Consider the following 18,763-nt stretch of genomic DNA (forward strand, 5'->3'; position numbering starts at 1 on the left):
GTGCGTGTGTGCGTTCATAGGAGTGAGTGTATGCGCGTATGTGAGCGTCTGCGTTTGTACTGTGTTTCTCAAAAAAAAAAAAAAAAAAACATTTGTGTTCCATCATATAGGCTTGTTTTTGTTCGGACCATGTGCTATGTTTTCGCTACGCGGGGCGTTGCAGGCTGTCAGACAGTTCAAATTTTCGGACGTCAACCTTCTTCCGCACAGCACACGGAAAGAGCCTTCGGTGCCATAAAAAGACTTAAAAGGCCTGATATTTACAAGTAAACCGATGTAATTAAATTGATAATTTTCTCAGCTCCTCTATCCGTTGCATTATTCCAGGCTGAAGTGACAACCGACTCACACCCATCCTCCAATAACCACCGTGCCTCAGACCTTTTTTAGTAGTATTCACTAAACTTTGACTTAGCCGAGGCCGCCTACTTGGTCCATGAATCGAGAGGATGACCGGGTAGTGGTCTGAATGTTCAGGACATCCGTTCACCACTTCATAATTTGGGAACCTTGCACACCATTCTGGGTTAGCAACCGCTCTATCGACGCGCTCACAAATATATCCATGAACTTGATAACTATTATTCTGCCATGTCAATATATCTCCTTCAAAATCAAGATCATTTAGATTACAGAAATTGAGAGCATTCGTATACCGTTCCATCTGGGCATGAGGTTTCGGGTAGCGACCTTGCTTCTTTTTTAAACATAAAGTCTAAGCCCAACTTTAAATTAATAAAGCCACGAACGACACAGAATTATACCAACACATACAAGCACACACCGAAAACACGACACAAAGCTTAATCATCGGAGTCCTCAGCCACCAAGGCAAATCCCCACACTTGAAGAGGCAGCAATTGACACTCGGAAGGGGCTCGTCGTCGAGGAGAAACCGTCATGCGTGTACATCCAATGGCCAAAGGCCGTGGTCCGTCTCCGAAGCCGAAGGAAGCCCCTGCTCCCTCGCCCTGGATCGAAGGGCGCCGTACCGTCGGCCGGAGTCGCTCACCCTAGAGCTCGAACGGATGACCGGGACACTGAGACCAAAGAGCACACGCCAGGTTTGGCCACCAAGAACAGCCGAGAACACCACGAGACCAACTCCACCACCGGACATGAGAACTCGCCCGACCCTAACGCAAGCTGAAGGTGCCACGAAGGAACAACCGCTCAAAGGAAAGGCGCCCTCGCCGGAGAACCGAAGAAGAACGCTGCATATGGAACACGCCACTTCCTCCAAGATGGACCAACATCACACTGCCCCCTTTACCCAAAAACGACGCCTTCAAGAAGGGCACCATGCCAGAGGCGTAGACGCCTCCCATTCCGAGGGGAATTGGGTTTTCACCGGGCACAAGGGATTGGTAGGAGGAAGGGAAACCACCTCGACGGCGCCTCCACCGAGGGAGCGATGCCCGTAGGCGTCGCCACCATCGTGGCCTCTGGCCAGGGATTTCTCCCGGAGGCCCCAGACCCACAACCCACCGTGTCGCACCCAGCCGAGCTCCGGCGACCGGCGCGACCACGGATCTGGCAGCAAAAGTATGGCCTTCAGATCTGGTGAGCGCGACGCCGGAGAGATCAGCACGCCAGACCAGCACCTGCCCCCGCAACCGAGCACGGCGGCCAGCAACCACGCGAGCGCCACCCTGCCGGAGAGTCGACGCCGCCCACCAGCCCCGGGCCGCCGCCCTGGTTTCCGGAGCCCCAACCGAGGAAGAAACCCGCAGAGACCTCTCTTACCTCAGGCCGCCAGCCGATGGAGCAAGTGGATTCTGCAGCGCCGCCGCCTCGGTCAAGATGAACCCGGCGCGGAGATCCTCCACCTACACACCACGCGGGGGGGGGGGGGGAGAGCTTAGATCCCCGCCGCCCCTTCACCGGCGACGTGAGACAAGCTCAGCGACGTCTCTGGGGGCGACGAGGAGGGGGGAGAGAGGGGAGGGGAGCGGCGGTGGCGTGGAGCTAGGATTTCGCCTCCTCGGTCGCCAGGAGGGGGCGACGCGAGGAGGACCACCTTGCTTCTCAAAACTATACAATATCTCATTAAAATCGTGAATACGAAAACCCTTTTTTCCAGAGAAGACAGGGCGAGGCAGCTACTGTTTACTGCTCATAGCAGATCCAGATGATATCGGCCGTTAGATTTAGGAGACCAATGATAAAAATTGACTCTCTAGCTAGGCACAATTCAGAACTGGGCCGGACATTATATAGTGGGGTATAGATATGTGCAGTCTACCAATTATCATGTAAACCTATCCTCTTATCCCCACCATACATGAACTTGTCAAAAAGTAAGATTGGGGTGCACAAATTTTTTGGTTTCTTTCTCACTCACACGCATACTTTATTAGTTAATAATACTTACATCACCTTGTCTAGGGTCCCAATGTATAATTTGGATGTCAAATTCAGTAACCAATCACTTCTTCTGTTTTTTTCTTTTCATGATTATATCCTTTTTTTATCCCCAAACAATCTTATCCTTGATGCTTGATTGCTATACTTTCCTCGTCTCTTAATGCCTCCTTTGTTTAATGTCAACCATGCTTTATTAGGCCTGGAGCCTAAGGGCATGTACAACGGAGACTCTTATCCAGGGCGCTAGGAATTTCTTCCCGGCCGTTCGGCGGTTTTGTCATCCGATCCTGGCCAACAGGCGCTTAACTAGAAGCATCGATGCAAAATCCTGCGCCCAGCGCTTGTTGTAATTTGCCTTGCCGCAGAAAAATCGGACGGGTCGTTAGAAATAGTATAAGCGCCCGAAACAGGAGGCCTGCGTTGGAGCCATGGACTCCTTCGTCTGACGCCAGGATTAAAAAAAAAACCGTGTCTAGGAGGAACTAGACATTTTTTGATATAGTAGAAGCGGGATTTGGCGTGACAATTTCGAAATTCATCCATGATAGGAATCGAACTCCGGTCGTTGGGGTGCGCCGCGACCCCAACCACTAGGCTAAGCCCAAGCGCTCAACGTTAAACATAATTATAGTTAGGGCAATTGAAGAGAATATGTCCCTTCATCTTGCATCCACCCTTGTTTCATTACGGAAGTAATCCATGTCTGTCATAAGTTAACTGTACTAAGAGTGGCGCTACAAGACGTTTCACCCAAATCTAATCCAATCTCCCTGGCAGTGACTACCACTCTTACATCTTCTGACCTCTGCAGTTAGCTTTTTTTAAATAAAAGACGTTTTATTATTAAAAAGGTTTAAGTATTAATTCGGTCTCTGCATAACTGAGATGCATACAGCCGCATACATATCCGAAGCCAAAACGATAGAAAATGTAAAATATAAAAGGTGCAATACACGTGATCAACTTATGAACGTCTAGGGTGGCGGAGGTCCAATCAGTCAGCAGTCTCTCCCTTTGTTTGCGATGACCGAAACAAGGAGCAATGATTAGGCTGGTCATAGTGGGGAGTAACTTAGACTAGTAATACTACGTATATGTTATGTTACTAGTCTAGGTTACTACCTTCATAGTGGGTAGTAACTTATATGTGATGTCATGCATTGTGTCATTTATTATGTTGTAGACTCATTTTGCCTTGGGGTGTGTGATGTTATGGTAACATAGCTAGTTACCACCTTACTCTCTTTCTTCATTTATTGGCATGCCATGTCACTAAAATATCTTGAGATGTGTGATGTTACTAGCTATGTTAGCCACAATGGGAGTATCATAAGAAGTATCATGCATGCCATGTTGGCAAAAATCTAATGTGGCGCATTAATTAATGAGGTGAGAGATAGGTGTGGTATTATAATATGATACCGTATCATAGCACGTAAAACTAGAAAACTTAATAGCAAATACATCATGTACACACATTTGCATTGAGATTCTACAAAACATTAAATATGATGATACTATGATACTATCTTATGATACTATACATTGTGGAGATAGTATCATAAACTAGTATCATGTGTATGATACTAGTATATGATACTTTCCATTGTGACTAGTCTGAGCAGTCTTAATAGATCTTTATCGGGAGCAACACCATGTAGCTATAACAAGGACACCCAGAGCTAATTTCTTGTTTCGCTCAATGTGTACATAGTTAATCAATCTATAGGGATATTTAATCATTTGCCACACTTTTCTCTTAAATCAAGGCCAGGAGAGAAAAGATGGTTGTGAGGAGCAGCAGTGCTGGTTTTGCATGTCTTGTCATGCCCACTGCAAGTGCAAACTGGATATTATGATCTCATCTTTCACTTTCTCCAGGCTGTGAAATCTAACCAGCAGGCATTTTATGATGTGTCAACATAAAGCTGCAGAGCCTGACCCGCTCCTCTTTCCCATACGCACTGAATAAACTAGATTAGGTAACCCTGATTGTTCCAAATAAAGGAGTGCTCGGTGACGGGCCAGCTTGGTCGGATAACCGGGATGTCGACATCTTTAGCTCGAGGTCAGCCATCTTAAGGTGAACCTGAGGTTGAGCCATCAAGCTTAGGGAGGAACAACGGGCCTGTGAAGCAACACCATCACTACCTGTCGATGCATTGCTCAATAAATTCAGGAATGGAGGAGGCCGAACAGCCTCCTTCAATTGCACTTCAGATAATACTGATGTCCTTACTATTGCAGACTTCTTGGCACCTTCCACCTGCAGAGTTTACACATGGCTGGGTTTACAAAGCATGAGAAACGAGACATCTGAACATCAGATAATTCAGTTACCGCATCAAAGAGGCCGGATCTCCTCTTCTTCTGCGTGAGGCTACACTGCCTCAGGAAGTACTTCTGTGCATGGCTGGCCACCTGCGTTGGAGTCCGTGACACGACGAAGTGTCGGGAAATTCCCCGCCAGTCGCCTTTCCCAAGATTTTCAAGGCCAACAAGGAACATCCGGTGCTCTTCCTCTGTCCATGGAACTCCTGGGACAGTTTATTCCGAAGCCACATAAGAACATACTAGAAGTAAGGGAATTGGCATAAGCGCACTGCTTTATCAATCTAAACAGGTGTGCAAGAACGACACGGGTTTCCTTTTCACGCTCACCTTTCTTCCTTTCCTGAACTCTGGCTACGAGGCCATCGGACAGATCTCCGCCGGAGAATTGCTCGGTGGTCTCCTCTATGGAGACAAGTGAAGACGGCGGCGACACCGAAGGCGATGTGCTCAACACAGCAGTAGCTCCATAATAGGTTGCCGGTGACAAGCACTTCATGCTGAGGCATTTCTTCAGAGAAGAAGATGAACCTACCTGGAGCTGCACCCCAAATAGCCTCAGGCCACAACAAGTTGAATCCCCACCGATACTACTGTCCTCCATGCCTGTATTGCCACTGCATGTCCTGGAGTTGTGGCCGTTGTTTCCACAACTTGAGCACTTCCTAGCCATCCCTTGCCTCTCGCTGATGGATGGTACAAGGACACACGAAAATGAAGTCTGCGAGGAGCCCAGAAACATAGAGGGTAATATATATAGGGAGAGGGACTAGTTGCATTTGTGTGACCAGATGAGCTAGTGTAATTTGTTATATTGTGATCCAAATTCATATACTAAAGGGAGGCTAACTTCTGACGAGCGGAGCGAGGCCCGTCGCCGGTATATACGTCGTGCCCTACAGGGATGCCTGCGAGGGGGGGGGGGCGTGGGGAGGCAGCCCCCTGCGGTACGGATCGTTGCCACCGCCTATATATACATCTTGTAAGCTGCCGACTGAAGTTTATCAGATTCTAAGATAAACCATGGCGTTTGTAAACACTCCCCGATATAGTGACGTTTTGCTGGTTCGCGCCCGTGGTTTTTCCCCTTCTGTGTTGGAAGGGATTTTCCACGTTAAATTTCGTGTCTCCGCTGTGTTTTCTTTTATCGTTCTTCGTTCTTTGCTTATCGCGTTTATAACAAGTGGTATCAGAGCCCGTGTTTCAATCTAGGGTTTGTGACATGTCTTCCTTGAAATTCGATCTACCGCAGGTAGATTATACCACGAGATTTTCTCTGTGGCAAGTGAAGATGAGAACGGTCCTTACCCAATCTTCTGATCTAGATGAAGCTCTTGATGGATTTGGCAAGAAAGATGCCAAGACCTGGACCGACGATGAAAAGAGGAAAGACCGTAAGGCTTTTTCATTAATTCAGCTTCATCTATACAACTATATCTTGCATGAAGTGCTGGCTGAGAAATCCGCAGCGGCGCTGTGGTTGAAACTGGAATCGATCTACATATCTAAAGATCTAACCAGTAAGATGCACGTGAAGATGAAGTTTTTCTCGCACAAGCTGCAAGAAGGTGCGTCAATGATGAATCACCTATCGATCTTTAGAGAGATCGTTTCTGATTTGCTATCCATGGAGGTAAATTATGAGGATGAGGATCTCGCTCTTATACTATTAGTCTCACTGTCTAATTCTTTTGCGAATTTTCGAGACACCTTGTTATACAGCCGTGATGAACTAACCCTTGCTGAAGTTTATGAGGCCCTCCAGTAGAGGAAAAAATGAAATCTATGGTGCAGACAGAGGGTTCGTCATCTAAGGCAGAAGCACTGCAGGTCCAAGGCAGGACCGAGAACAGAAACAACAACTACAACAACTACAACAGAGATAAGAGCAAGACCGACAAAGATCACTCAAATTCCAAGGGACGAGATGCTAAGTTCTGCAAGTATTGTAAGAAAACTAATCACAATATTGATGATTGCTGGAAGTTGCAGAACAAAGAGAAAAGAAACGGTACTTACCAACCAAAAAACAAATCCGATGGTGATGGTAAGGCTGCTGTTGTTTCCAGTGATAATTTCGATGGTGATTGTCTAGTTGTGTTTGTTGGTTGTGTTTTGGTAATGATAAGTGCATCCTTGATTCTGCATATTCATTTCATATTTGCTGTAACAAAGACTGATTCAGTTATTATGAGTTTGTGCAGAGTGGAGATGTTGTGCGTATGGGAGATAACAACCCACGTAAGATCGTAGGCATTGGCTCCATTCAGATCAAGGTGCATGATGGCATGACACACACTCTGACAGATGTGAGACACATACCTGGTATGGCCAGAAATCTGATATCTCAGAGTACCCTTGATGTTGAAGGGTACAAACACTCCGGCTCTCGCGGAGTTATGAAGGTATCAAAAGGTTCCCCCGTTCACATGATTGGTGATATGAATTCTGCAAAATTATATGTTCTTAGAGGTAGCACTTTGTCTGGTATTGCTGCTGCTATTATTCCTGATGAACCTGGTAAAATTAATCTGTGGCATATGCGTCTTGGACATGTGAGTGAATATGGCATGGGAGAATTGCACAGGAGAGACCTGCTAGATGGCTGCAATTTTAGTAAGTTTGAGTTCTGTGAGCACTGCATTTTTTGTAAGCATAAGGGAGTTAAATTCAATACTTCCATTCATACCACTAAAGGGATTTTAGATTATGTGCATGCTGATGTGTGGGGACCTTCCCGCAAGACTTCTCTTGGTGGTGCAAATTACATGCTTACTATCATAGATGATTACTCTAGAAAAGTGTGACCTTTCTTTCTGAAACATAAATCTGATGTGTTTGATGCTTTTATAAAGTGGAAAGTTATGGTACAGAAGCAAACAAAAAAGAAAGTTAAATTACTTCGTACTGGCAATGGCATGGAGTTTTGTTCTACTATTTGATTGTTGAAGTAACGAAGGCATTGTCAGGCACCACACCATCTCATATACTCATCAGCAGAATGGTGTCGCGGAGAGGATGAACAAAACCATCATCTCCAAGGCTCGCTGCATGTTGTCCAATGCTTATATGCATAGACGTTTTTGGGCTGAAGCAGCCTCCACCGCTTGTTACTTGATAAACAGGTCACCTTGTATTCCGCTTGATAAGAAAACTCCTATGGAGGTATGGTCTGGTTCACCTGCTGATTATTCATAGTTGAGAGTTTTTGGTTGCACTGCTTATGCTCATGTTGATAATGGAAAGCTAGAGCCTAGGGCTGTTAAGTGTGTGTTTCTTGGTTATGGTTCAGGAGTTAAGGCATATAAGTTATGGAATCCTGAAACTAAGAAAGTTTTGCATAATAGGCATGTTGTCTTTAATGAGGTTGTCATGTTTTATAAGAGTTTATCTACAGATGTTACTGATGCTGTTGATTTTTCTGATAATTCTGATGATGAGAAACAAAGGATCAGCGTGCAGGTGGAGCACGTGGAGGAGAAAGAAAATGATGTTGCTGAAATTGATAACATTATTGTTCAGCACACACCACCTGTTTTGCAGCAAACAAATAGTTCCATTGCTGCTGATAGACCGAGGCGTAACAAAGGTCCACGTCCTCGTTTCATTGAAGAGTGTAATCTTGTTCATCATGCTTTGAGTTTTGCTGAACAGCAGGAGCATGATACTGAACCTGCTACATATGCTGAGGCCGTTGCATCCGTTGACCGCATGAAGTGGATTTCTTCTATGCAAGAGGAAATGCAATCGCTTGGCAAGAATGACACATGGGATGTTGTGCGCTTGCCTAAACAAAATAAGGATGTCCACTGTAAGTGGATATTTAAAAAAATGGAAGGTTTGTCTCCTAATGATCCTCCGAGGTTTAAGGCAAGGTTAGTAGCAAAAGATTTTAGCCAAATTCCAGGTATTGATTATAATGATGTATTCTCTCCGGTTGTGAAGCATAGTTCCATTGGTGCATTCATTGGTATTGTGACTATGCATGATCTTGAGCTTGAGCAGCTAGATGTAAACACATCTTTTCTGCATGGTGAGCTTGAGGAGGAGATATACATGGACCAACCTGAAGGTTTTGTTGTTCCTGGTAAGGAGGATCTTGTTTGTAAGTTGAAGAGGTCTATTTTTGGTCTGAAACAGTCTCCAAGATAGTGGTATAAAAGGTTTGATTCATTTATTCTTGCACATGAGTTTAAGAGATCTCAATATGATAGTTGTGTTTATATCAAGTTTGTTAATGGATCACCAATATATTTGTTGTTATATGTTGATGATATGTTGATTGCTGTCAAGAGCAAGAAAGAGATCATTACTTTAAAGTCAGAATTAAGTAGCGAGTTTGAGATAAATGATCTTGGTGCTGCTAAGAAAACACTAGTTATGAAAATTACAAGAGACAGAAAATCTAGTGTGTTAATTCTTAGTAAGCAAAATTACATTCAGAAAATTCTTCATCGTTTTAATATGCATGATGCAAAGTCTGTTAGTACACCAATTGCTCCTCACTTCAAATTATCGGCATTGCAATGTCCTAGTACCAATGAAGATATTAAGTACATGTCCCGAGTTCCATATTCTAGTGCTGTTGGTTACTTGATGTATGCCATGGTTTGTTGTCATCCTGATTTATCATATGCTATGAGTTTGTACAGTCGATACATGGCTAATCCTGGTAAAGAATCAAGTACCATTTTGTCCGCGACATTGTTTCTCAAGGTAAACTGAAGGTATGCAAGATAAGTACTCATGATAATCCGGCTGATATGATGACAAAGCCAGTTTCAGTTTCCAAGTTTGAGCTTTGCTCAAGCTTGGTTGGTATAACTGTTTATCCCAAGTGGTTGTTGGCGCCGGCAAGTGTTTTTTTCTTTGTTGTCCAGGAGATTGTTCAAGTTCATGTTACAAGATGAAATTTGTCTCAAGGTGGAGTTTGTTATATTGTGATCCAATTTCATATACTAAAGGGAGGATAACTTCTGACGAGAGGAGCGAGACCCGTTGCCGGTAGGCTTGGGTTTATCAGATTATAAGATAACCCACAACGTTTGTAAACACTCCCTGATATAGTGAAGTTTTGTTGGCTGGCGTCCGTGGTTTTTTCTCCTTCTGTGTTGGAAGGGGTTTTGCATGTTAAATCTCGTGTCTCCGTTGTGTTTTCTTTTATCGTTCTTCGTTCTTTGCTTGTCGCGTTTATAACATAATCTACAGGGCGTCAATTGGGATCCTATCTATGTCCCACATGTAGTTCATTTTGCCTTTCCTAGTGCATTTTTTTGTCTCAAAATTTGATACGGGCATGAAGGCCAAGGTGAAGCCCAATTTCACGACTCCACCTAGCTAGTTATCTTATTTATCGTATTTTAATCTATGGTCATATGTGGACCAATTAGGGATTTTATTGAGTTGAGTCAGTTTGGTTTGGGCCTATCCAAATCAAGGTAGAGAGGCAGTAGGCCTGGCCGGCCAACCCCCTCATATAAGGGCTGGGACGGCTAGGGTTTTAGGTGAGAACTAGTTTTGAGTTAAGTTTAGACGCTATTGCGTGTGTGCTTGGTGAAGCATCCCTCCAGGAACGGCACCGCCGTTTATCTATTATAGTTGCTGCGGAGGTTCTTGTGTTCATCAAGGATTGTCGTGCTTTGGTCTTGATGCGTGGTGATCTCTCCATCATGTTGTTTGCTGAATTTAACCCCTACTTTAGGTTGCGTTCCGTGCGTAATTAAAGGCATCTATCTACCGGGTTCTCGCGGTGAAAGATCAAACAACACCGTAGGAGGATCTGCTGGGATCCCCTTATCACTCAACCTTACGCACTGTTGTCACGTCACATAGACCTAACATGCCGATCCTATCTAAGAGAACAGACCTCTCCAAAAAAAAAATCTAAGAGAACAGACAAAATGCTTAAATGGTGTAAAACCGGTTTCATAGTTTCTTACATAGGATGTTCTGTAGAGAACTCTCACTAAATAGGATATTTCGTTGAAATTAAAAAGATGCACAACTAAGAGTTAAAGGTGGAATTCACTAAATAGGATATTCCGTTGAGCAGCTGGATGAAAAAGTAAATGGAACAAGCTTAATTTTGGAGAGAAGAGTTGAATCCTACACCTGACGAGAATTTGGTTGACCTAACAATTCATAAGGTTTTTCCTCAAAAACAAGTCGTTGGGTTACTTTGCAGGTTCACTTGTAGTTGTAGTTGGACCATTACTCAGCGAGTAGCTTAAGAAGGGTTTTTTTTTTGAAATGGGGAAATATCGCCCCAGTTTCTGCATCCAAGAAATGCACACGACTGATTATTCACAACACCTTACAAGAGAAATACAAAAGATCAAACTCGAAGCCACCTCGCTAAACCTACAGAGGGATGAAGGGGGTGACAATCACCAACTCATATCATCCAAAAACCAAATGCCTTCCCAGACCGCCCAATAGCAGATGAGAAGCACATCCAGTTAACCAAACTCTCAACATACGCCAACGCACACACCATAGAAGTTGCTACCGCCGTCTTCCTCGACTCCATCTTCAAGAGAAATCCTCGCATTGACCATGTCAGGCCTGCCATCGATGCCGCCACGGCGCCAGACGACTCCACCATCCTGCGCATGTCCATCACACTGCATCCGTCCCAAGACAACACTGCACCATGCCTCGGCGACTCGACGACGCCGACACAACAAAAGCACACCGCTCCACCTCAGCACCACCGCCATCTGTTGTCTGCTCCGAAAACGATACCCCCAACAGGGGGAACGGTGTTGTGTGCCACTATCGTCCGATCCGGGAGACCCGGGTATAGGGTTTCCCCTGGAGCAGCCCAGGCAAAGAAACGCAGACTGCAGAGACAATGCCTTCAACAAGGTAACGATGAAAGGCGCCGCCATCATTCGCCATGACCGAAGTCCGGACCGGCTTTCACCGGCAGCTGCGCCTCACCATCGGGAGCTAGGCGACGGATCGCAAGATCTGCCACGGCTAGCCACACAACTAGCCAATCTTCTCCGGCGAGAGAGAAGACCACCACCGCGGTGCCACGGTCAGCGGCACCTGACGCCCGCCACCTGCCACCAGGTCGGCGCCGTCACCACCATCGCCATCCAGGGCTGCCGCCCTTGGTGCCGTGGTCCCAGATCTTGAGGAGGAGCAGCACGAAGATCCACCCCCATCCCCACCCGCCCGGCCATGCCAATGCGAGGGAGGAGGAGAGGACAGGTGGAGTCCTTATTTTTCAATGCAAGTTCAAGTCTGTTCTATATCAATATGGCTTCTAACCTGTACCCATCATACACAGGGTTGCAAACATATTTGACAGCTGATTGCGTGAAATAGATCACAAGTACATTTTGTTTCTATTAGTATGGAAGCGATTGCCACACTACAGGAACGGCGCGCTACGCTGACGGTTCCGGCCGTCGGCGTAGCGCGCTATTCATGTACTGATGTAATATGGTTGCTCTGGCTATGGAGAAATAATTTGATTTTTAATGATAAAAAAATATTTTCTTTTGTTTGTGGTGTACCTATTTTCTTAATTTGTGGTCTTCTCTATAACTACTGAGAATGGAGACGTGTTTACCGTGGTGGTTGAAAAAGGAGGTGAGAAATATGTTCATTCTACACGGATGGCAATGTAGTATGGAATCGCCCCCATCGTCTTAGCCATTTTACATGTTTTCCAAATATGTGTACTGTTCCAACTTTCATTTTTTATTACTATTATGTGGCTCTGTGCATCTTAACTATGCATGAGCCTGGTGTGAGTTCAATAAAGTGTCCCTTATCGGGGAAAAATCAGTGTAACAGAAAATAGAATTTCTTTTGTCGAATCTACATTTCAGATCAATTATACATTTCCATCATGTATTTCAAAGTAAATAGTTCCCCTACAGCTGACAAACTTGCCGCCCTGTTGCTATTTGGATGGCCCAACAATTCACCATGTTGCGTTGGAGGTTCACTTGTAGTTGGACCAGTACTCGGCGACGAGCTTACAGAAGGCGGAGTCCTCATTTTCCATCAGCCTTGATGGCCTGTCGTACTCTACAAGTTTGCCTGCAATAAACAAGTGGCATATATAGTTCAATCAAGCAGGGTCCATTTCTGTGTGTTATCTTATTTTCCGATAAATTATCGGTGATTATCTAAAAGAATCTATGTACTTTACACCTATTCAATCTTAGACATTTGTTAGAAGATATCTCTTGCGCTCCAAGAGAATTTAGTAGTCCATTGAGGTGCTTACCGTAGGAAAGAACCATGACCATGTCACTGTCTGTGACTGTAGGAACCCTGTGCGCTATGGTGATCACCGTGCACCCTGAAAACTCATGTTTGATGACCCTCTGCAGGATGGCGTCGGTGGCTGAGTCGATGGACGCCGTCGCCTCATCGAGGACCAGGATCCTGTTTCTGCGGAGGAGAACGCGTGCGAGGCAGAAGAGCTGCCGTTGGCCAGCGCTCCAGTTCTCGCCATCATCGCTGACTGAAGATGCATAGATGGAATCAGATGGGAGTTCATGAAAGACTTACTAAATATTCAGAATTCTGGATAATGGTCTAACCTGGTGATTCAAGTAGCCCAGGAAGGACACTGATTGTCTTTTTCAACTGGCACTTATCCAATGCCTGCAACATGCTAAGATCAGGATTAACAAATGTGTGCCAGAAAGTACAATGCTAATATAGTGAAGTACAATGCTAATATAGTTGAAAGTACTGACCTCCCAGATATCCTGGTCTGTGTACAGACCCAGAGGATCAACGTTGCTCCTAACACTGCCTCTGAAAAGGGTTGGCTCCTGAGGAATGATGCTGAGTTTCATCCTAAGATCCTTCAGTCCTATTGTGCAGATGTCAACATCGTCGATAAGAATTCGCCCACTGGATGGGTCGATGAGGCGGAACAATGCGCTAAGAAGAGTGGTCTTCCCGCTCCCGGTTCTTCCAACAACTCCAACCTTGTGCCCAGCTGCAAATGTGCACGTGATCCCACGCAAAACCATAGGTGCGTTTTGACGGTACTTGACCTGAAGAAACATGCAGGAGATATATATGAAATGTCAGAATATCAGATGAGTCGCCGTATCTTGCTTGATTTTCACTTTCTTACTCTCAAATTTTCCAACTCTATCTTTCCTTCAGATGGCCACGAAGGGTGAGGCCTTTTGTCACTGATAACTGCGGGAGGCTCAGATGGTAGATTCATGTACTGTTTGATTCTCTCCACTGATATGATAGAATTTTCCAGATTTGAGTAGAATCGTGTCAAGAACACTTGCGCAGAAGAAAGCGTCAATGCGTATGAGAGGCATAGCCCAAGAAAACCTGCATAAATATGAAAAGAGAAGAATTCAGTGACAAGAACATAATCTCACATTACCAATATTTCTAAATTATTATTTTTGAGCATTAATATTTCTGAAAGTTGTACAAATGATGTTCTCAATCATGAATAATTGATGTCTACCTGGAGCAACTGCTCCCTCCGGTAGAATGACGAGAAGAATGGACGATGTAACAATGACCAAGATCTGCAGAGCCTCGACACGCAGAAGTACCCACTCTAGTGCTGCATTTGTGTAGAAGAAGAGTGTTGCATCCGTGTCGATGAGTTGAAGATTTGTCTTAATGAACCTATTTGTAGCGGCAAAGGCCCTTATGGTGATCACTCCAAGCATCGACTCAGCTGCATAGTTCATGACAGGAGCCTTTGTGGTGCCGTTGATCCTCACCAACTCCCTAGCCGAGGCAATGTAGTATCTCTGGAACGATATAACAATTGTTCACATTGGCTGTGCACAAGAACATGAATCGAGAGTTGCGACATGATGCGTGCTCACCTGAATGCACAGCACCCCAATCAACGCAGGAATAGCAACCATCACAACTTGCCATGTAACCATGATCATTATGACTAAGGTTCCTGCTACTTCAATCGTGCCAGAGATCACAAAGCTCATCGTAAACGGGATGTCGAAATCTAAGATGCAAAAGTCTGACGAAGCCTGCATAATCCACGATGCACAAAATCAGACCGCAAAAAAAGTCAGCCTAAAAATCTGCAGTAACATCAGCATAAATAAGTATGAATAAAAAAACTGAAACCTGTTGAAAATGCATACCCTGGTCATGATCCTTCCTGTTGGGGTAGAATCGAAGAACAGCATGGGGGCCTTAAACACCGAATCCATGAAACCGGAAAAGAACTCCCTTGACGCCTTTAGGCCGAAGTGGGCAGCAAGAAGACTCCTCACATAAGCAAAGATGCAGCTGACGGTTGCCATCACCGCATAGACTCCTACGACGATCGCGACGCTGAACCGATGATTCTGAACTGTCAATGCGAGCCAGTAAGTTGCAAGGCATTGGAGGACGACGAACACGCACTGTGCAAGGATTAACAGGACGAGGAGGAACCGGGCTTTGGACACCGACACGTAGTCCTTGTACGGTTTCAGTCCAGCTTCTCCCAGCTCCCTCTTCTCCTCTTCAGTCAGCTGAACCGAGGGCAGGTTACCGGTGGAGATTTCCGCCTCGCTGGTCTGCTGAATCATTGGTAGTTGGTACTGAATCATGCCTGATTCTTTCACTACATCGCCTTGATCCTGGGAGTCCAGTGTTGTCTTTGAGTCCTTGTGAGCATTGACAAGCTGTTCGAAGGCCGTGCCCGACTGCAGAAGCTCCTCATAATTTCCCTCCTGAGTTATCTCCCCACTTTCCATAACCTAAGGAGAACAATGTGCTGTTATATAATCTTTCGCAAATAAATGTGCTGTTATATAAGGGTGTGCCTATTTCGAACGAACTTTGTTCCCAGTTAGATGATGTCATCAATTGCAACTCATGACTAGAACCAATCACGATGCAAATCAAATGATGTAAAACTTAACTGAGAAAGGAAGTTAGTTAATCTCGTTATATAATGCCATGGAACATCTTGATAGATTAAGTTTTTAAAGCATTTTGCAGACAGCAAACCTACCAAAATCCTGTCAACCTTGGAGAGGAACTCAACTTGGTGTGTGACAAGTATGACCGTCTTCTCTTCAAGGGCTTCCATGACACAATCCTACAAATACAAAGGTAAAGTCGCATACATGAAACGACCATTCATAATTAAGCTGCAAGAATGGAATTGAGAATGAGAAGGATCCTGACATTGAAAAGGGTTGCAGCGGTATGCGCGTCGACGGCGCTGAAAGGATCGTCGAGGAGGTAGACATCTGCGTCGTTGTAGACAGCCCTTGCGAGCTGAATCCTTTGCTTCTGGCCCCCGCTCATGTTGAGGCCTCTCTGCCCGATCTCCGTCAGGTCGCCGTGCGGGAAGCTGTCCATGTCCTTGTCCAACGCGCAGCACTTGACGGCCCTCTCGTAGTCCTGACCGTTCATCGGCTTCCCGAAGAGGATGTTGTCGCGCACCGTGCCGCTCTGGATCCACGACGTCTGCGAAACGTAGGCGACTGAGCCAGACACGGCCACCTGAAGAAGATAAATGGTAAAGAAGATCAGTTTCATGGTGACCGTGATCACTTCCTCATTTGATAACATGTTTTGATGCAAACGTACTGATCCAGACATTCTTGGTATCTCGCCAAGCGTTGCACACAGCAACGATGATTTGCCGGCGCCGACTGGGCCGCAGACTGCGATCTTCTGACCGCGCATTGCGGTGATGTTGATGTCTCTCAGAGTTGCACTGCCCTTGCTAGGCTCCCAGCTGAAGATACCCTTGTGCACGGCTAGGCTCGTATCGGAGGCCGGCATGCCAGTCCTGTCGACGGCGTCCTCCCGGAACTCGTCCTCGGCTAGGAACTTCCCGATGCGGTCCAGCGACACCTTGACCTGGATCATGACGGAAAGCACCTCCGGCAGCATCCTCATCGGCTCCGAGACGACGCGCATGGTGGCGAGTATGGTGAACACAACACCAGCGTCCAAGGGCGCGCTCTGGAACGCGGCCGTGCCCGCCAAGATCACGGCGGAGATGACGGTCGGCGACACCCAGTACAGGGCGCTGCCGTAGGCCTTCTTGGTCTGCGTCTCGGCGAGCCAACGCACCTCGACGTCGCGCAGCCGCTGCACCGTCGCCCTGAACTGTTCCTCCCATGACTGCAGCTTCACGACCTTCATGCTGTTGAGCACCTCCGCCGTGGCGCGCTGCCGCTCGTCCTGCGCCTGCATGAATTTCGACTGGTACCGCTGCAGCACCTTGGCGAAGGGGACGTTGAGCACGCCGCAAACGGCGACGGGTGCCAGCCCCGGGAGCGCGCCGGCGCCGACGGTCCAGAAGAGGATCGCGATAGCGAGGGCGAGCTGCACCGGCATGCTCCACCCTAGGTGCAGCCAGAACGGGAACTCGCCTAGCCGATACGCGTCAACCGCGATGTAGTTGGTGATCTCGCCGGCGGAGTGGCGGCCCCGCCCCTCGTTGGACAATCGCAGCTGCTTCTCGAAGACGGCGGCCATGAGCGCCGAGCGCATGCGCATGCCAAGCCGCCTCGACCCGAAGAACCAGTGCCTCTGCGACAGCGACTCCACAAGCTTCATTACCACCAGGCCGGCGATGAGCGCGAGCCCGGTGCCGAGATCCCGCACAGGCCTGTCGGAGTAGGACACGAAGCAGTACAGCATCACCGGAGACGCGGCGAATGACAGAGTGCGGAGAAGTGTGTACAGCGCCGTGAAGAAAAGCTCCTTCTTGTGGCACTCGGCGAGCACCAGAAGCACGAGGTTGCTTGTGCTCTTCAACGGCTCCCTCCGCCGGTGCCATTCGGCGAGGAACGTCCGGCACGCCTCCGCCGCCTCGTCATCGGCGTCCAGCGGCGGGATGTCGCCGAGGTCGAGCGGTTTGGAGTGCCCCAGGCGAAGCAGAGAGTCCATCCACGTGAACGTGAGGCGGCTGAAGAATCCGGCATCGCCGAAAGTTCGCCTCTCCCTGCCTCCCGGTGCAAGGAGAGGCTCGGACTCTTCGCCACCTCTGGCGCTGGCGGTGGCGGCGGCACCATGGCGGGCTCTGCAAACTCCGATCGCGCACACGAGAAGCAGCAAGCTGAGAGCCCATGACAACACGTCAAGGACTCGCAGATTTCGCCCCGTCACGATTTTCTCCAAGCTGTAAGCCGTGATCAGGATCGCGTCCAGCGCCCACCACGCCATCGCCAGAGCCCCGGAGAGTCTCGTCGGACGGAAGACCAAGGAAACCGACAAGAGCACCCAGACCAAGCCTCTGACGAAGAGCTCTGTTCCGTGGGGCGAGAGGGTCGTCCATGCTCCCAGGAAGAAGCATGCAATGCCAAAGAGCGCGCAGCAGGGAGAAGCTAGCGCGCACGGCAAGGGAACGTCGCTTCCCCTGAACCTGAACTGCCTGGTGCAAGCGGCGATCAGCAAGCTCAGGATGTAAATGGCGAGGAGAAGAAGGTTCACGAGGTCGATCAGCGCCATCTGCTTGAGACACAAAGAATCCAGCTTCAGGGTGAGATCTCCTTGGCAGGCTGATGCCAGCAAAAATGGTGTACCTGCAATTGTAAATTTGGGGTTGGCAAATCTTGTTCAGGAACACGACAAGCATGATTTTGATGCAGAGGGATGAGGAGGCGGAGTTGGTAACCTCGCATGCTTCTTCTGCTCAGTTACAGAAAGACTGAATAAAACGAGAAGAGATTGTTTGTCCTGTAGGAGGATGCATATGCAGAGAGGACGTGGATTCGATAGCTGACACTCCACTGAAAGGTTTGCGGCTGTGGCCATTTTGTAGACGACAGGTTGGCTTGGCGCGATCGACACCATATGGATCTGATTCGCACGACACCAAGGAAAAACACAGTAGTAAAGCGACAAAGAGGAAAAGAAAACAACGCGGCAAAACAAAACAAGACGTAAATTAACTTCAACTCTCTCATATACCATGGTAAACTCATTAGGCATGTGGTTCTAGTCCCTCTGGGGCATGGCGCCGGCCGCCATTACTACGGGAAAAAATGCAGTTACCGTGCATTGCATTTTTGCCGTGTGTTTTCGCACGGCAAAGATTTTCTTGCAGTGCGCACGTAGAAAAATGCAC

At 47.1% G+C, this 18,763-nt stretch overlaps 2 protein-coding genes across 2 annotated transcripts; both read right to left on the minus strand.

Annotated features, from left to right (window-relative positions):
• Positions 1-4,345: 4,345 nt before the first annotated feature.
• Positions 4,346-5,371, minus strand: LOC124705876 (transcription factor MYBS3-like). Its single transcript, XM_047237565.1, has 3 exons — positions 5,029-5,371; positions 4,708-4,904; positions 4,346-4,633 (listed from the first exon to the last, which is right to left on the minus strand). The coding sequence occupies exons 1-3, from the start codon at positions 5,369-5,371 to the stop codon at positions 4,346-4,348; spliced, it is 828 nt and encodes a 275-aa protein (XP_047093521.1).
• Positions 5,372-12,588: 7,217 nt separating this feature from the next.
• On the minus strand, positions 12,589-18,412 carry LOC124649084 (ABC transporter C family member 8-like). The gene is made up of 12 exons (XM_047188759.1): positions 18,311-18,412; positions 16,270-18,218; positions 15,862-16,182; positions 15,686-15,772; positions 14,826-15,428; positions 14,544-14,708; positions 14,171-14,465; positions 13,814-14,028; positions 13,425-13,730; positions 13,266-13,329; positions 12,947-13,186; positions 12,589-12,756 (listed from the first exon to the last, which is right to left on the minus strand). Exons 1-12 carry the CDS (start codon positions 18,315-18,317, stop codon positions 12,659-12,661), a joined length of 4,350 nt encoding a protein of 1,449 aa, XP_047044715.1. The 5' UTR covers positions 18,318-18,412; the 3' UTR covers positions 12,589-12,658.
• Positions 18,413-18,763: the final 351 nt, after the last annotated feature.

Source organism: Lolium rigidum, chromosome 4 (assembly GCF_022539505.1).
Source record: "Lolium rigidum isolate FL_2022 chromosome 4, APGP_CSIRO_Lrig_0.1, whole genome shotgun sequence".
Lineage (NCBI taxonomy): Eukaryota > Viridiplantae > Streptophyta > Magnoliopsida > Poales > Poaceae > Lolium > Lolium rigidum.